Raw genomic sequence first — 19,007 nt, 5'->3', positions numbered from 1 at the left:
ATGTCACAAAGCAAACACTACTAGACTTTATGTCTCAGAACAACCTCAACACAGTAACAGTGGGTGGTGTCTGTACTCAGCTTTAACCAAGACAATCACCTGGACAAAACACCACCATCACCACCACCACCAACAACTAATCATTACAGTTAGATGACTGTAGATCAAAGGGCTAGCAGGCATCTACAGAACACCCAACAGTAGAATACACAGTCTTTTCAGTGGCCTGTGAACATTTTTCAAAGTAGATCATGTTCTGGGGCATAAAACAAGTCTTGTCAACTATAAGGAATTTGAAATAACTGCTTGCATTCTGATTGAAATGGGAAGAAACTAGAAATCATCATGGAGAGGTACTATGGATGATGCGTACTTACAGAGGGCAGAAAGGGAATTTAAAAATTCTTAGAATCAACTAAAAATGAGAATACCACATACTAGGGCCCACAGGATACAATGAAAGCAGTTTCAAGAGGGAAATTAAATGATCTCATTAAAAAGTCAGAGAGGTTGGGCTTGGTGGTGCATGCCTTTAATCCCAGCACTGGGAGGGGGGTTGCAGAGGCAGGTGAATCTCTGTAAGTTTGAGGGGCCAGTCCAGTCTACACAGTAAGTTCCAGGACAGTAAGAGCTACATAGAGAGACCCTGTCTCAAAATAATACCTTATTATTTTATTATATCAAAATAAAACAAAACAAAATGTACAAGGGAGACATGCCAAGATGGCAGATTAGAAGCAGCCTCCATGTAAAATCAGCACTGAGAAAGTCAGGGGAGCAGGATAAACTTTATGCTGAAGACAGAAAGAAAGGAAGAGCGCAGAAATCAGTAAAGACATCACAGAACAGCTGAAGGGCCTGAAGGAATAGCAAGACTCAGCAGCAAAAATTAGCAAACAGTCTACCTGGCTCCTGGAGGAGGAGGGAGGCCTGAAGAGCTTTCTACAAGGTACACTAGGTGGCCTGGATGTGAAGGGAGGATGGCAGTCACCACAGCCAAAGAGCAAGTGTGTGGTTCTCAAAGGCCCAAGATCCAGTTGGGAGATTTGGTATCTGACTTTTGCAAAAATTGGGATTATTGCAAAGAATTTGTTATGCCACGCGTGGCTGGTATCCCCGGGAGGCCATGTGTGGCTGGTATCCCCGGGAGGGCATGTGTGGCTGGTATCCCCGGGAGGGCATGTGTGGCTGGTATCCCCGGGAGGGCATGTGTGGCTGGTATCCCCAGGAGGCCATGGCTGGTATCCCTGGGAGGCCTGCTGTTTCCTGAAGGGAATCAGAGGAGCAGTGAACCTGGGGAAGAGGGGAGGTGAGAAGGGAACTGGGAGGAGGAGAGGGAGGGGAGGCTGCAGTTGGGAATGTATTGTTTGAGGAAAGAATACATAAAAAGAGAAAAAGAAAATTAAAAGTAGAATCTTATCGTTCCTCCCCCCTTCCTTTTCCTCTCTCTAACTTTTCCCATGTACATCCCCCAACTCTCTCTCAAATTCATGGCCTCTATTTCTTTAATTGTGCGCGTGTGTGTGTGTGTGTATTCCTAAACACAGAAATGCAACCTGCCCAATCTGGATAGTGTTAGCTGTGTGGATATGATTCCAGGGCTGACCACTTGGTGTTGGATAACCACCTGGGATGGCTGAGGAAAGGACACACGGCACAGCTGCACTGGAGAAGCCCAATGTAACACTCTCCATAACTTGCAGGGCTCTACACAGGCACTGCTGTGGGAGGAGGTGTATTACTTGAGATTGAGCTACTGTGTGGGTCTGAAAACAAGGACCAATCATCAATCAGGGAGCCTGGGGACACCCAGTCATGGTCCTGGGTGAAAGATGGCTGTGTAAGGCAGTTAGAGATGGGGAGGGAGAGGAACTAAATGTAGACACACTGGAAAATACAGTATTTTTCAGAACAGAAAACAACAAAAAATAAAAAATGAAAACAATATTCTTAATGAAAATAGACACAAAAATTCTCAATGAGATATTAGAAAACCTAGTTCAACATTAAAGTTTGCTCATGAAAACATTGTATATCATGAACTACAAAAATGAGTAAACATATGCAAATCAATAAACATAGGCTCAGAGACCATAGTCATGTGATTCCCCTTAATAGATGCAGAAAAGGCCTTCAATAACTTCAATATGGATAAACTGATGACATGTAGTCCTTGAACTGGGACAGTAAGTGACAAAAATAAATTTAAGAGGTAGTAAAAGAAGAAGCCAAATCATCCCTGTTTTCAAAAATACTATACTTAAAAAACTCTAAAAATTCCATCACTGAACCTTTAGATCTAATAATTAGGCTAATCATAGTTGTGGCTCCCAAGCCAACAGCTGAAAAATGGTGTCTTCTGCACCCTGGTTGTGAACACTCCTAGACAGACATCAGGGGAACAATCACATTTTCACAATAGCTTAACCAAGACCCTAGGAATACGTCTGAGCTGAGGTCAAAGACCTCTGCTATGTATGAAACCTTGTGGGGGTTCCTGCAAGTGCCACCACCAGCAGAAAAATGATCCAACCACACGAAGCAAGAAGGTTCAACATGACTTAGCCGGTGTTAACTCAAACTTCTAGAGTCTGACACCAGGTGGTTTATTTCAGACATCTTTAAGTACGGTGCATTTTTGGGAAAAGGTTTTGTGGTAGCGATGATCTTAATTCCATGTGCACAATGAAGCTTAAGGTGTGACACATTGACACTCTTGCAAAGTCTGTGTGACCTCTTCCATAAAGACTGGCTCTGTAGCCTACGGACCTAGGGGAGGATCAGGTATGGTCGAGGTCATACAAATATTGTACAAGTCACCAGGCTACAAAGTACATGTGATATCTCCCCTAAGGATGGGTTCTATTGACTAAGAAATAATGCTCAAGATAGGAGTCTAGTGAGGAAGAATCTGGGATAAACATAATAGTCTGGGGGATTCAGGTGAGATCTGGCCCTGTGGATAGCACAGGTCACCAGGCTGTTAACTACACCCACTCCCAGGCTTCTGGGTGGAAAGCAAGTTGAAGAGGCAAGTCTGGGTGTTTAACATTCCTGGTTTCTCTTGTGTTTATCTGTGAACTCTCTACAAAAGAGAAGGAAGAAACTGAAGAAGGCACAAGGAGATTCGAAGTACTCTCGTATTCACAAATGACAGAATTGATACTGTGAAAAATGACGATTTTTCTGGAGTATGATGTACGGATTTGGTGTAACCTCCATCACCTCCCTGGAATGGAACCGTCAGAATCACGGGTAACCTCCACAGTTCAAACTCGTACAGCTCAGCTGGTTGGTACCATGTTGGGGCTCCCTCTGTCTTCTTCCCCACCCTTTTCAAAGGGTGAGCTCCTACTGAGGAGCCTGTCCCCTGCACCCCAATTCAGTTTCAACTTTAGCTTGCAAAACCTGGGTTAGTCAGTGTTTCACCCTATAAAAACTACCCAAGACAATCAACTTACAGAAGGGGCAGCCTTATTTGGAGTCACATTTTCTGTGACTTCATTGCATTCATTGTGCCCATGGCAAGACCGTGCACCACATCAGGACTGTGTGGCAGCGCAAGCACTCAACTTTTGGTTAGGAAGCAAAAGGGAAAGAGGAAAGGGCTGGGATCCCACAGCCTCTTTCCAGAGCACAGCTCAGTGACCAGGAGGCCTCCCACAGTCGCCTGTGAAAGGATGGTTACCTCCCACTAGCAGCTGTCTGGGGAACCCTAGTCTAGATCCAAGGGGACCCTAGTCTAGACCCAAGCTGTAGCTCTAACTAGAAACACAGACTACTCAAAATATCACAGGCTAAGTGAAACAAAGCCAAGAAGGCAAAGCACACACACCAATGGGCGAATCAAGAGTAACTAAATGGTAGGACAAGCGTACGAAATGAGATGCAGGTGAAGCAAGCATATTTTATGACCAGGTGTGAACAGTGGTCCTGACACATAGCAACGCAGTAAAAACACGTGTGTCACACCAACAAAAAGAAAACAAACGAACTGAAGATGGATTTGCTCTGCTCTTCTACACTCGGGTTCCTAATTGAAAACGAAACAGGGCATGCGTTCTGAAGACCCGAGTGCTGGCGAGGCTCCTGTGAGAAAATGGAGGTCTGACGTGAGGGCTGAGCAGAGAGCCAGGCTGGGTGTTGGATGTCATGGGGTTTGACTTGGGGCTGTTTTCTTCCTTCATCGACACTGCCTCCTGACACAACGTGCTAGTGGGAATCACTTGCCTATTTTGATACATCCCCTCTTCCCTCTCCCCGGAATTGATGCCTCTCTCTTCACCTCTTCTCTCATTCTGGTCAGGACATGGTCTCTTTCCCTCTCCATCCTTCTGAGTGGAGTGAGGGTTGAGCTTGGTGCTCAACCAAGATTCCAGGGAGTACGACCGGGTTTTCACTATGAGCAAAGAATGAACTCCCAGGGAGCAGGTGTTCAGTGACAGAGACACCAAAATTCCGAGAAAGTCATGGGCAGGAAGCGAATGAAGATGAGAGGCCTAGGAGAAGAAAGTCAGACTGTCCCTCTGTTGTAATCCGCCTTCCTACTTAGTGAAAAACGAGGAAGTTACAGGAGCTGCAAGAAAGAGAAATGGAGGACGGCATATCCAGGAAGACGTAAACGAAACGTGTCCTTTATGCCCACCCACACACACTCTCAAGCTCCTATTCACTCAGTGTTTAGAGGTTAAAAAAAATGGGGTGTTCCCAAAAACAGACCATCAGACTTTCAGACACAAAGGACTAAATGACCTCTGACATGTGTGTGATTTCTGCCTGCTCCCTCCCACATCAGCCCTCCAGGATATAGTTCTCCATTCTGACAGACTTCCCAACCCTGGTCATTGCCGCACAGGGAAGCGAGGAGTCACAGTCTCCAGACTTCACAGAGGTAACGGGGCTGGGATTGCCAGGGGGACCAGTGTGACAGGGAATGTGTTAGGGATACAAGGAGGGGGGACTCTGGGTCTTGACTGGAAGGAGATGTGCAGACATAGAAAGAGCTTGTGTGAGACTGGGGATTGCCTCCGTTCCCTGGACTCTAGTTCGGATTGTGCCTAAGACTCAATTTAAGCCCCATCTTTGGCCCCACTCCCATCTGATTTTCATCCTAGCTCTGGCCTCAGTCCTAACCTCAGCTCTTTGCTTAACAGACTTTGGAGATATCCTGAAATACATACACATGTTCATGTGTGTGTAGGTGTATAGATATACATATGCACATGCATGTGGATGCTGAAGTCCAACTATGGCTGTAATTCCTCAGGAGCTATATACATTGTTATTTTGTGTGTGTGTGTGTGTGTGTGTGTGTGTGTGTATTGTATGCATGTGTGTGCACTATGTGTGCAGTGTGCAGGTGCATGCATGTGTGGAGGCAAGAGGTTGACCTCAAGGCTTTTCCTCTATCACTCTCGACTTTATTTTTTAAGACACGTTCTCTCACTGAACCTGAAGCTTGCCGTTTGGGCTAGTCCATGTGCCAGTGAGCTCTTAGGACCTGTGTCTGCTCCACTCTCACAAGCACTGGGGTTACAAGAGCGCCACTCCAGCCAGCACTCCAGCCTTTATGTGGGCGCTAGGGATCCAGACTCAGCAAGTGCTTTATCAGCTGAGCCCTTTCCCCAGTCCCACATCGTTTTCCTTCCCTCTCTTCCTTCCTTCCTTCCTTCCTTCCTTCCTTCCTTCCTTCCTTCCTTCCTTCCTTCCTTCCCCTCTTTCTGTGGTTGCTGTCTGTTTGCTTTTTGAGACAGGGTCTCTGGGTGGTCTGGGACTTACCAATTAGGCTAGGCTGACTGGCAGCGAACTCAAGGGATCCAGCCCGTCTGCCTTCCCGGCACTGGGATTACAAACAGGACACTCTGCTTAGCCATTTCTTCTTTTTTCCCCTAAACTTTATCTATTGTTTGAATTGTATGCACATGTATGTCTCTGTATGTGGGTATAATCACATGTACACATGGGTCTCTGAATGTGGGTATATGCATGTGAACCTCTCGGGGTTCAGAAAAGATGAATCTCCCTGGAGTTGGAGTCATGGGCAGTTGTGAGCTGCCTAGTGTGGGATCTGGGAGCCAACTCAGGTCACCTGAAAGAACATTGCATGCTCTTAACCTCTGAGCCTTCTCTCCAGCCCTGTGCCCAGGTTTTCACATGGTTTCACATGGGTTCTGGGGGTTGAATTCAGGCTCTCTCATACTGGCAAGGCAAGTGCTTTACGGATTGAGGGCCCTCCAGCCTCAGCTCTGACCTGTTCCATCCCCAGATCCAATCTGAATCTTCACACGAGTCCTGCCCCAGATTGTGTACACTCAGCTCCCCTTACTCCCAGCTTTATTGCAGGCTTCAGCTCAGTCCCTTCTATGCCCCTGACTGAGCAACGATGCCGGTGTCAACAGGAGACACAAGGACAAACACATCTTTATTTTAGACCCAGAAGTAGCACTTTTTTTTTGAGATCTCAACATTTGATTTTTATTAACAAATCTTCAAATAACACTATGGCTTGCTAAAATTTTCATGTGGAGTGTTAAGTTCTAGGTTATTTACAGTTTGTATCTTTGAGTCATAAACCATCACGATAATTTGCTCTTTATTCTTTCTATATATAAAAGAATTTAGAATTATTGATAGGTGGCCAAGAAAATGCTAAGAAAAGTCTTGAAGACAATGTATTCCAAATGGTCAAATTGATTCTTGAGATATTAATAGATATTATTGAAAAAATGAAAAGCAGGCTTTTGGACCAGTAAGATGGCTTTGGGTAAAGGAGCCTGCTGCCAAGCCTGCTGACTTGAGTTCAGTCCCTGGAACCCACACTGTGGAGGAAGAAAAACCAATTATCCTCTGGTTTCCATGTGTGTACCATGCCACACATGTGTACACAAACACACAAGCAATAAATACAAATGCATGATAAACAGTAGCAAACCTGCCTCCTGATTTCCTGTGATTTTTAAATGATGGGCTAGATAAAATCAGCTTTCTTTGGACTTTAGCATCTCAAATCCTTCAGAGTAGAACTGTGGTATGAGGCCTTTCCAGACAGAAATCTTCTGTCGGCAAAGGGCATTGTCAATAGAACAAAACAGCAGCCTACCAAATAGTAAAAGATCTTCACCAACTCCATATCCAACAGAGGGCTAATTTCCAAAATATATAAAGAACTCAATAAACTAGACATCAACAAACCAAAAAATTCAATTTAAAAAATGGGGTATAGACCTAAGCCAAGAATTCTCAACAGAGGAATCTCAAATGGCCAAGAAACACTTAAGGAACTGCTCAACATCGTTAGCCATCAGGGAAATGCAAGTCAAAATTCTGAGATTCCACCTTGCACCTGTCAGAATGACTAAGATCAAAAATATAAGAGACAGTTCATGCTGGAGATGATGTGGAACAAGGGGACCACTCCTCCACTGTTGGTGGGAGTGCAAACTTGTACAGCTACTTTGGAAGTCAGTACGGCAATTTCTCAGAAAACTGGGAACCAACTTACCACAACCCCAGCTATACCAACTCTTGGGCATATACCCCAATGATGCTCAATCATACCACAAGGACGCATGTTCAACTATGTTCAAAGTAGTTTTATTTGTAACAGAACCTGGGAACAGCCTAGATGTCCTTCAACTGAGGAATGGATAAAGAAACTGTGGTGTATTTACACAGTGGAGTATTACTCAGCTGTTAAAAACAGGGACACCAGGAAATTTGCAGGCAAATGGATGGAACTACAAAGAAATCATCCTGAGTGAGGTAACCCAGACTGAGGAAGACAACAAGGAATGTACTCAGTCATAAGTTGATATTAGCTATAAAATAAAGGATAACTATGCTATAATCCAGAGCCCCAGAGAGACTAGGTAACAAGGAGGGTTCAAGGGGGGATGCCCAGATCTCCCTGGGAAGAGGAACTAGAAGGGAGTTCATGAGTGGACTGAGGGTGAGTGGGGATTGGACTGTGAGAGACCAGGTTCTGGCAGAGGGAAGGGAGCTGACAGAGGAGGAGAGTACCGAAGGAGACTACTGGAAACCGGGGGGCGGGGGGGGGATATTTTGAGGTCAGATAAAAACCTGGTGCAAGAGAATCTCCAAGGAATCTCCAAGGAAGACCCCAGCTAAGACTTGTAGCCATAGCAGACATGTAGCTTGAACTGGCCATCTCCTGTGATCAGACTGGTGCCTAGCCCTGTTTTCATCAGATGGAAACAGATGCAGAGACCTATAGCCAAACATTAGGCTGAGCTCGGAGAATCCTGAAGAAGATGGGAGGAAAGGATTGTGGGAGCCAAAGGGGTCAAGGACATAATAAAAAAAAACTCAAAGAATCAAGTAACCTGGGCCATAGGAGCTCACAGAGACTGAACAGACAACTGGAGAGCCTCTGTGGGACTGACCTAGATGTGACAGTTGTGTAGCTTGGTCCTCTTGTGGGACTCCTAACAGCTGGAACAGGGGTTGTCTCTGACCCTTTTATGGCTTTTGGGACCCTACTCCTCACACTGGGTCACTTTGCCCAGCTTTAATACATGGGAAGATGTTTAGTGTTATTGCAACTTGATATGCCATGTTTAGTTGATACTCGTGGGAGGCCTGTCCTTTCCTAAACAGAAATGAAGGAGGAATAGATTGGGAGTGGGAACAGAGAGAAGATGCAGGGGATTGAGAGGAGAGGAGGGAGGGGAAACTGTGGCCAGATTATTAAATAAATAAATAAATTTATTAAAGAGAGAGAGAGAAAGGCAGACACAGCATATCAGGTTTCTCAAAGGAAATGAGCAGAAAGTCCTTCCACACTTGACATTCAGAAGTAGTGTTTGAGGGTATTTGTGTGTTCAGACTGTGGTCAGGCAAGGCCCTAAAGAAACAGTATGTTGCTGGGCAGTGATGGCGCACACTTTTAGTCCTGGCTCTCAGGAGGCAGAGGCAGGCAAATCTCTGAGTTCAAAGCCAGCACAGTTTACAGAGTGAGTTCAAAGACAGACAGGGTTAAACAGAGAAACCCAGTCTGGGGTGGGGGGGACTGGATCCCAAACCCAACAACAACAGCAACAAAACCCAAACCCAAACAGTATTTTATTGTCTTTCAAACGCTCTCTCCCGCTCTCTCCTGCTGGCTAATGCTGCAGAAGACAAAGCAGCACAGGGTTGTAGGTCCTCAGCTCCAGGTCTACTTCCACCTCAAAGTTGATGCGTTCTGAGGTCATGTCTAGCCTCAGCTGCAGACTCAAGCCTATCTCTGTCCTCATGGTAACCGCAGCTCATTCTCAACTGGACTGTCCCGCTGAAGCCCTAGCCTTGCCCAAGGCTCCACCCCGCTGTTTGTCTCATTCTTAGACCTAGTTGTACCCCAAACTGAACCCTGGTCTCTCCATTTCAGTTCTGAGAGCCCCGCAAGAGTACGCAAGCATACTTTTGTCCAAACAAGACAATGACGTATGAAAACTTCCAGAACTTGGGGGAGGCGAAAAACCAGGAGACTGGAAAAGGTGAGCAGGAAGGAGGGCTGGAGTCTCCCGAGTGCGCTCTGACTATGTCTACCAGAGAGTTTCCGCTGTCATTTCTCACCATGCACCAGGGCGCCCACTCCCACTCCCAGAGCCCCTTACATTACACATAGCAGGTCCTGGGAGACGCAGGGACAGGAGGAGTGACCTGGAAGGACACGGCTTCCTGTGCTGTGTGGGAAGGGATCAGAGGTGTGCATGGTGGGTCGTTGGGTTTGGAGAAGCTCACCCCTTCCTCACACAGTCGTGCAAAGGCTAAGGGCCCAATAATGGCCTGACTGTCGCACTGTCCCCAGCTACCTCTGTGTCCTTGCATTACCCCTCCAACTCTAATGTGACACCTGACAGAGCCCTGCAGCCCCTGTCTGTGTGCTTAATGTCTGTGCTTTCCCACACTTGCGCACCCGAGGCTGACAGTAGTGAGGACTCCTTGCGTGGAGCCCCCCCACCCCAACCCTTCTTAACCTGTCCCTCCTACAGCACTACCAGGGCCAAACAATCACCCCTAGATAAGGCCCCTGGGGCCCACACCTCCTGTATCTGTCACACTCTGGAGCCGTGGTTCTCAACCCTCCCAGTGCCGTGACCCTTTAATACAGTTCCTCACATTGTGGTGACCCTAACCATAAAATTATTTTTGTTAGTTCATAGCTGTGATTTTGCTACTGTTATGAATTATAATGTAAATATCTGATCTGCAGGATATCTGATCTGTGAGCCCTGTGAAAGGGCCATTTGACCCCCACAGCGGTCACCACACACCAATTGAGAACTGCTGCCTAAGCCACTTACCCCGACACCCTCTTTTCTTTCAGGGGCTCCCCCCCAGTCCTTCCTGTGGAATGTCTTCTCATGGACCCACCTCCTCCTCTTCTCCCTGGGCCTCGGCTTCCTGTTGCTGGTGGTTGTTTCTGTGATTGGATCCCAAAGTGGGTGCCCTCAGCATCGCAGGGAAGAGAGGAACCACAGGGGTGTTGGTGGGCAGGGTGGACAGAGGCAGCCAGGGGAGCAAAGAACACTAAGGACAGCAGTGAGGGCCAAGGCAATGACAAGGTTAACAGCAGAGACGCATGATGGACAGAGACCTGTGTGGGGAGCGGTGGTGGGGACACTGGTGGGGACATGGAGGACCCATGAAGGGGATGGCTGCTGACTGTGTGACTACCATTACCTCACCTCCTAAGCCTCAGTTTGCTCCAGTGCAATCCTGGGTAACAACGGTGCCTGCCCCAGTGTGACCCAGAATGCTCCTCTGCGTGCAAAGTGTCCAGCTTAGTGCTGGCACAGAGGGGACTGAGCAATCTTGGTTCTGATCATTCTATCGTCCCCATCAGATTCCCAGTTAAGGAGGGACCTAGGCACCCTGAGAGCCAATTCAGAAAACCTCACCTCCTACTTGAAGGCTGAACTGCAGGCCCTGAATTCCAGCAGTGAGTTGGGCTCTGACCGGGTTCTGGGCAGGAGTGGGCTGGGCAGGGAGGACAGAGTCCTGATGCAGTCCCTTGCTCTACAGGTAACAACTTGCAAGGATGGATCAAGACCCTGAAAGAGGATGTGGACAATCACAGGCAGGAACTGCTGGCAGGTGAGAGGCCCTGGTCTCTAAGAGTGAGCAGAGGGTGTGGGCAAATGGGTCCCTGGAGCTGAACCGTCATCTTCCAGGCCGAGACTTGAGGCAGAAGGTGACTTCTCTGGAGAGCACAGTGGAGAAAAAGGAACAGGCCCTGAAAACAGGTTAGACCTCGGTTTCCTGTACCCTGGGAGGAGGTGTGTGTGTGTGTGCAGCGTGTGGCGTTCCTAGCTGAGCCCTGTGCACCGGGGACTCGCCAAGCAGCTGCCGCAGCAGAGCACCATTCTCACGTCCATCTGTGCCCCAGATCTTTCTGAGATGATGGAGCGTGTCCAACAGCTGGGGAAGGACTTGAAGGCCCTGTCGTGCCAGTTGGCCAGCCTCAGGAACAATGGTGAGGATGGCGATGGGACTACTTCTCTGTAGTTTATGGTCGATGTTACCCTGTGCCCCACCTCAGCCCCTGTACCCTCTCTGATGCCTCGTAGGCTCTGAAAGGACCTGCTGCCCCCTTCACTGGATAGAACATGAAGGCAGCTGCTACTGGTTCTCTCTAACTGGGAAGTCATGGCCTGAGGCTGACAAGTACTGCCAGCTGGAGAATGCTCACCTGGTGGTGGTCAACTCCATGGAGGAGCAGGTGTGGCCTCGATGGGCTCTCCTGGAGGTTGTCTATTAGAGGGAGAATTCATTCCTCCCCTTTTTTTCTCCTCAGAAATTTATCAATGACCACAAGGGCTCCGTGCCCACCTGGATGGGCCTAACGGACCAAAACGGACCCTGGAGATGGGTGGACGGGACTGACTTTGACAATGGCTTCAAGTACGTGTGTTGTCTACGGCTTCTCCCCCTCCCACCCCCCGGGACTGTCCTGTCATTTTAGCACATGACTCTGGGGGTTTGGGGGTCCCTGGTAACATGGCTGAGGGCTTGACCTCCTGGAGTTGAGAGCCATTTGTTTTCAGGAATTGGAAGCCACTGCAGCCAGATAATTGGGAAGGACACGGGCTGGGAGGAGGTGAGGACTGTGCCCACTTCTCCTATAACGATGGTCGTTGGAATGATGACGTCTGCCAGAGGATTTACCACTGGATTTGTGAAACAAAACTGAGCAAAGACAGCTGAGAATCCCCTCCCCCTAACCTATATCTTCAGTGCCATAAGCCTCAGATTTCTGGTACTGGTAATCCCTCTGTCTCGGTATCTCTACTATCTTGGGGCACTTTTTTCCCCTAGGATTTTAAGAGGTAGATAAAGAGTGGTATCTGAAGAATGTAGTGTTGTGTTTGGAATGGTGTAGTTGTTGGAATCCTCACACTGTGCTGTGTATAGTGTACAGCCTATTATTGTCAAGATTTTTTTTTTTTAGTTAAAAAAAGATATATACGCCCTATGAGTTGCCTGGTCATTGGAGGCTGGGAGCTGGTGGTGAGTTGACTAACATTAGCAAGCCTTGGGTGGGTGGTGGTGACATTAAGAGTTGGATGACTTTTGGCCAGATGATCTGGTTAGAAGCCCCATTTTGTAATTTATAGGTACAAAGCTTAGGCAATTTATTCTGTCATCCAAGCTTCCGTTACATAGTTCTGCTACCATTGGCTGCCTGTCTCCCCACTGGGAGCTGAACTGACCCAGCCTTGAGTACTTCGAAAGCACTGAATGATCTTACTGGTCTGTTGTATTCATCCAAGAGACAGAAGCTGCATTCACAGACAGGTGACAGGGACATTCCACACACAACCCAGAGTCATCAAACACATGGCGACTACAGAGTGCTCAGAAGAGAAGCTCTGATGCCAACAGCTGAGGGCTGTGGCAGGGACCAGCCAGTCAGGGCTCGCAGAGGCTCTCAGAATGAGTAGCAGACACAGACAAAGAATTTGTCCATACATAAGACCGCGAGTGATGACAGGAAGGGATGCTTCTCTAGTGTGATGGAAGTGTTAGAATGAACACAGACGCTCACCTTAGAGGAACTGAGGCAGCGGATAATCTTCTTATTAATTTTCTAAATCAGTTTGGATTTAACAGGAAAATCAAAATGAAAAACACTGAGTGATTTAGAAATGAAATGTGTGATGAGCTGGAGAGAGGGGCTTGGAAGTTAAGAGCACTGGCTGCTCTTGTAGGGGACCCAACTGCACCCACACAGTGGTTCACAACCATCTGTAACTCCAGCTCCAGGGGACCTGATGGCTCTTTCTGGTCTCCATGGGCATCAGGCATACATGTGAGATACATATGAAACATTTATATGCATATGGTTTTTAAAATCTAAAAATATACCCAGCAAAACAAATGTGATGCTTTTAATGCCTTTGTTGTAAATTTTAGGTAAATTCCTTGGTAGCAGACATTGCAGAGTTTCAAACAAACACATTGATCTTGTGAAATTAAAAAAAAATAATCTAAAGTAAAATAGAAGCCAGGTATGGTGGGGAGTGCTTGTAATCCCAACATTTGTGAGGTTGAGGCCAGAGCATTGCAAGGTCACTGCAGTCTGAGCTGTATAGCAAGACCCTGTTAAAAAATGAAATAAAAGGAAAATAAATACATAATAAAAGAAGTAGGAAGGAAGGAAAATTCCCCAAAGAAAAAAGATAATAAATAAAGAATAAGAAAGGTAAAAAGGAAGTCAGACCCAAAGTTTATACACCAAATGTTATTGTTTGACTGCGGCTGTGGTGGTGAGAAGAACCACAGAGCTCGGCAAACCCATGTGGAAGCTTGTTAGGAAAGGGCAGGGGTAAGAGGGGGCTTGGGTCGGTCGGCTGCGAGCAAGGAGATGGAGACGGTCTGAGTTTGCCCTCTATTGCTGTGACAGAACACTTAGAGCAGCTCGTGGCAGAAAGGGGTTGACTTTCTTCCCTCTTGTCCAACACAGAGCTTTGAGTCTTTGCCACTGTAATAGAAGAAATAGAAGGAACACAAAGAGGAGAAAGGATGAGCTTAGGTTATCCTTGATCGCAGATGGTATGATCATACACATAAACACATTGGGGCTCTGTCATGTAGGCTGAGAATGTACTTCAGTGGTGAAGACTTAGCTAGCCTACTGCCTAAGGGTCCAAGCCCTGAGTTCCATCTTCAGTACCACAGAAATAAGTAGCTCAAAAACCACTCCACTATAAGACTGAGAAACATTGTAATCAGAGTTATAGGATTCAAAGAGCATTTATATCTAATATAACCCAAGAGGTAAATGACCTGTATAATGAAAACTTTAAAACACTACATTTAAAAATTGAAAAAGATACTAGGACATAGAAAGATGTTCGTTGCTCACGGAAAGTAGTATTAATATGAAAAAGAGTGCGTTGCTGAAATCAAGCCACCTAGTCAGTGTAACCCCTCTCAAAAGTCCAGTGACATGGGGCTGGCAAGATGGCTCAGTGAATATAGGTGCTTGCTGCCAATGCTGATGACCTGAGTTCAATCCCCAGGATATACATGGTGGGAGAGGAAAACTGACCTCCTCGAATTTTCTTCTGACTACCACACATGTGCTGTGGCATCCTCCTAATAAATACATGTAATGAAAATCCCACACATTTTTTCACAGTATGATCAAACTATGATAAAATTCATATGAAAACAATAAAGTGGTGTAGTTTGGAGATAAAAAAACTGCACCCATATTCCCAAATATTGTTTATAAATGTTCCTTTACATTTAAAGGAGGATATGATATAGATATGGATAATATGCATTGGTATGGATTTTGCTTTAGTGATATAAATTTAAGGTCAATTTTGTTATATGTATATGTATTTCTGACCTTGATTAAGATATTGTGATTGTGTAGTTCATCTAAAAATGTAATGTATAATTAGGAAATATAGGTTGTTAATGGATAATCATCAATAATAGTCAAGCTTGTAGTCATGTTAGTTAGATTTTCTAGATATATAGAGATATATTTCAGTTAGATAGGCATTCTTCATATCTTTCAAATATGAAAACATATTTGAAATGCCATACAGAATATGGCATTTAATGTTTTAATAATTTAGGGCTTTTCATGACAATGAGACACATCTGCTCCTGGCAGCACCAATCTACTTCAAGAGGAAGATGGGCATTGAAGAGGCTACTTATGGAATTTGATAGCCATTTGGGCAAGAAACTGCTCTTGCCTGGACTGTCCATAAACTGGACACAAAGAACCCGCAGAGAGAGGACTGCTGAACTTGCCTAAAGGTGAGATGATCCTTCGGGGTTTCTGATTCATGAAAGAGTCTGTGAGACATTCTGCACGACACAAAAGAAAGTGACTGAACTGTCTTTGAAATTTCCTGCTTCATGGAAATATCTGCTGGATACTATGGTCCTGTAGGCTGAAGATGGATGCCCCAACAGTACAGAAGAACTTTGGGTACTGTACAGGTAGCGAGATGTCTCTGTCGTTTCTAGAGTTTGGAAGTTGCTTATTTCTTGTTTACTTAGGTAATATTATGTCCTTCTGGAGTCTTTGATGAAGTTGAAGAATGGTTAGTTATAGTTATGGTTTTTCTTTGTTATGATAAAGGATAAAATGGATATAAATATTGTAACTGTAATTCTTGCTTGATAACTGTTTTGTTATATGTAATTTTACTATGTTAAAGTTAAAGTCTTTCTTTTTTGTTTAAACAGAAAAAGGGGGAATGATGTAGGAGGGTCTTCTTTCTATGTGTTGCTTTCATTGGTTGAATAAGGAAAACAGTCTTGGCCTTTTGATAGGGCAGCCCTTAGATGGGCGTGGTAGACAGAACAAAATTCTGGGAGGAAGAAGGCAGTGTGACAGACGCCATGACTCTCTTCTCCAAGACGAACGCTGGTTAGACTCATCCCGGTAAGCCACAGCCTCGTGGTAACATACAGATTATTAGAAATGGGTTGAATCAAGATGTGAGAGTTAGCCAATAAGAGGCTGAAACTAATGGGCCAGGCAGTGTTTAAATAAATACAGTTTCTGTGTAATTATTTCAGGTATCAGCTAGCTGGGCAGGGGGAAGCAACCTGCCATTCCTTCGTATACTACAGTAAAGACTCTGAAGAGTCAAAGCAATTTGAACAGAAAGAGTAAAAATGCAGGTGTCTTAAACCCTGATCTCAAATTATACTATGCTCTGGGCATGGTGGTGCAGGCCTTTGATCTCAGCACCCATGAGGCAGAGGCAGGTGGATCTCTGTAGGTTCAAGGCCAGCATAGTTTATACCATGAGTTATAAGCCAGTCAGGGCTATAAGGTGAGACCTTGTATCAAAAATACAACAAACAAACAAAACATCAAATTATGCTACAGAGTCATGGTAATAAAAACAGTATGGTACTGGCAGAAAAAAAGATATGTACAGAGGAGACAAAGCAAGCTGCTTAAGCCAGGCTAGAGGCACATGCTGATAATCCCAGCACTTGGGAGGCATAGGCAGGAGGAGCCCTATGAGTTCAAGGTCAACCTGATCTACAAAGTGAATTCCAGGCCAGCCAGGGCTACACAGTGAGACCCTGTTTCAAAAAAAAAATCAAAGAAAACGAGAAAAAAAGAAAGAAAAAGAAGGCAAGGAAGGAAGGAAAGAAGAAGATCCTTTCATGTTGATATATTGATTATGGGAACGCTCTATTAAGAGCACAGAACAATTCTGAAGATGTATGTGATGAGTTCTGGCATATCCAGTTTCACAAAACAAACACTGCTGGTTGTAATGGTACAGACCGACCTCAACACGACAACACTTTAAAACTGAGTCTGACAGGTCATGAAGTCAAATAAAAAACTAAACAAATACATCAGAGTTGTATGGTATTATATATTAAATGGACTTAACAGACTTTATGTTTATAAAATATTCTACCCAAAGGCTTAACAGACTTTATGTTTATAAAATATTCTACCCAAAGGCTACAGATTATACCTTTTTCTTAACAGCTTGTGAAATATACTCCCAAACCAGACCACATTTTTGAGACACAAAGCAAGTCTTAGTAAGTACAAAAATATTAAGATAATTTCATTTCTTATATAGGATCAAAATGGATTGAAACTAGAAACCAATGTCAAAAGAAAATGCAGAAGATATACAAGCTCATGGATACTGAGCAACACAGTGTTGAGTGATGAATGGGTCCCTGAAGAAACCAGCAGTAAAATTTAAAAATTCTTAGACATGAATGATGTCAAAAGCATACTAGAACCTATAGGAGTCAGTGAAAACAATTCTAAGAAGTTTATAGCTACAAATGCCTATGTTAAAAATTTAGATCATAATAAATAACTTAATGACACACCTTGAAATCCTAGAAAACCAAAATCAAGCCAAATTCAAAATCAATAGGTAGAAAAAAAAGATTAGAGAAGAAACAAATGGCATGAAAAAAATATACAAAGAATTAATGAAAGAGTTGATTCTTTGAAAAGGTGAAGAAAATTGACAAGGTGTGGATTTCTGTGATGGTTTCCATCTTCTGCAAAGAGAAGCTTCTTTGACAAGGAGTGGTCACTACATTTACCTGTGGGATGGGGATAAGTTTAGGATGTAGGTAGGCGTCATGCTGATCTTATAACATGGCGGTAGTGGGCTCTCTTCTAAGCCCCATAGCCTCATGAATCCTGGCTAATTGTTAGATTCCTAGTACCAGGTGTGATTCCCCCCACCCCATGGAGAAGACCTTAAGTCCAACCAGACAGCTGATGTTACTCATGAGAGATGAGAGTCACCGTTGCCTCCATAGGGATATTTTGCCACACTGATCATTGTTATAGTTCATAGATGTCACAGATGGATAGGGCAATTGATGGTGTCTCTCCCTTAGCAATTTGTATATAATACTTTCTCATATTATAGAAGCTGTACCACAGGACGGAGGCTTTCAGGCTAGATTCAGCTCAACTCTTACGGGTCTTGTATCTAAGGTACATGGTGTTGACTTCTGAGACATAACCAAAGGACACAGCCTTAGCAAATGGAAACTGATACAGAAAACCACAACTGGACATAGTGCAGAGATCAGTGGGTCATGGGGAGCCCAGCCCTAACAGGTACATCTACAACTCCTAGACCTAAGGCTTAGGAAACCCTTCGGATGGGGGTGGAGAGATGGTGAGATGGAAAGGGGGAGGAAGTCTGCTGTGAGTGCTATGAACTTATCCCTATAGATGACAGGGAAGTTACATCCTTGATACCTCAACAACAGGGCTGCCTAAGCAAGACCTGAACAATGACGATATCAATACACGTGCTAACTCAGAAGGAAGAAATCTCATGGACTCTTCCCTAGACAAAGACTCATAGGCAACTATAGAATACTTAGAGAAGGAGTATACTTAGAGTCGCTTGCCCAGGGGTGAGCACCTAGTTGGTTATAAATATCAACTTGTCATATGTACCCAAGCCACACTAAGTGGATTCAGCAGGTATAGTTATGTATAAGCAGGTATGCTTATGTACATATATATGTAACAATATTAACCAAAGAAAAGGAGGCCATCAATTTGAGGGGGTGGGGGCACTTGTGAGAAGGGGGAAAGGAAAGGGGGGCATGATGTATTTATATTTTAATTTAATAGTTCCTAGTAAAAACTAACATAAAATACAAAAGAAATTAATTAATGAAAGTGGGAGGGCCTAGAGAGATAGTTCAGTGGTTAAGAGTACTTGCTACTTACTTAGAGGACCTGACTGTGGTTCCCAGCAATTGTATTGGGTGGTTCAACTGTCTGTAACTACAGCTCTTAAGAATCCAATGCCTGTTGTTGGTGGTGATGCATGCCTTTAATCCCAGTACTTGGGAGGCAGAGGCAGGCAGATCTCAGTAAGTTCGAGACCAGCCTTGTCCATAGAGTGAGTTTCAGAACAGCCAGGGCTACACAGAGAAACTCTGTCTCTAAAAACAAAGCAAAACAAAACAAAGACAAAAGAATACAATGTCCTATTCTGACTCTG

General features: G+C 44.9%; 1 protein-coding gene across 1 annotated transcript; it reads left to right on the top strand.

Moving 5' to 3' along the window:
- The first annotated feature begins 4,684 nt into the window (after positions 1–4,684).
- On the top strand, positions 4,685–12,475 carry LOC125409223 (C-type lectin domain family 10 member A-like). The gene is made up of 10 exons (XM_087910403.1): positions 4,685–4,891; positions 9,386–9,494; positions 10,328–10,441; positions 10,847–10,942; positions 11,026–11,097; positions 11,175–11,246; positions 11,390–11,476; positions 11,571–11,722; positions 11,798–11,904; positions 12,048–12,475. Exons 2-10 carry the CDS (start codon positions 9,437–9,439, stop codon positions 12,205–12,207), a joined length of 918 nt encoding a protein of 305 aa, XP_087766529.1. The 5' UTR covers positions 4,685–4,891; positions 9,386–9,436; the 3' UTR covers positions 12,208–12,475.
- The last annotated feature ends 6,532 nt before the right edge of the window (positions 12,476–19,007 follow it).

Source organism: Myodes glareolus, chromosome 9 (genome assembly GCF_982192425.1).
Source record: "Myodes glareolus chromosome 9, mMyoGla1.1, whole genome shotgun sequence".
In the NCBI taxonomy this organism is placed as follows: domain Eukaryota; kingdom Metazoa; phylum Chordata; class Mammalia; order Rodentia; family Cricetidae; genus Myodes; species Myodes glareolus.
This window is presented reverse-complemented; position numbering and strand designations above follow the sequence as displayed.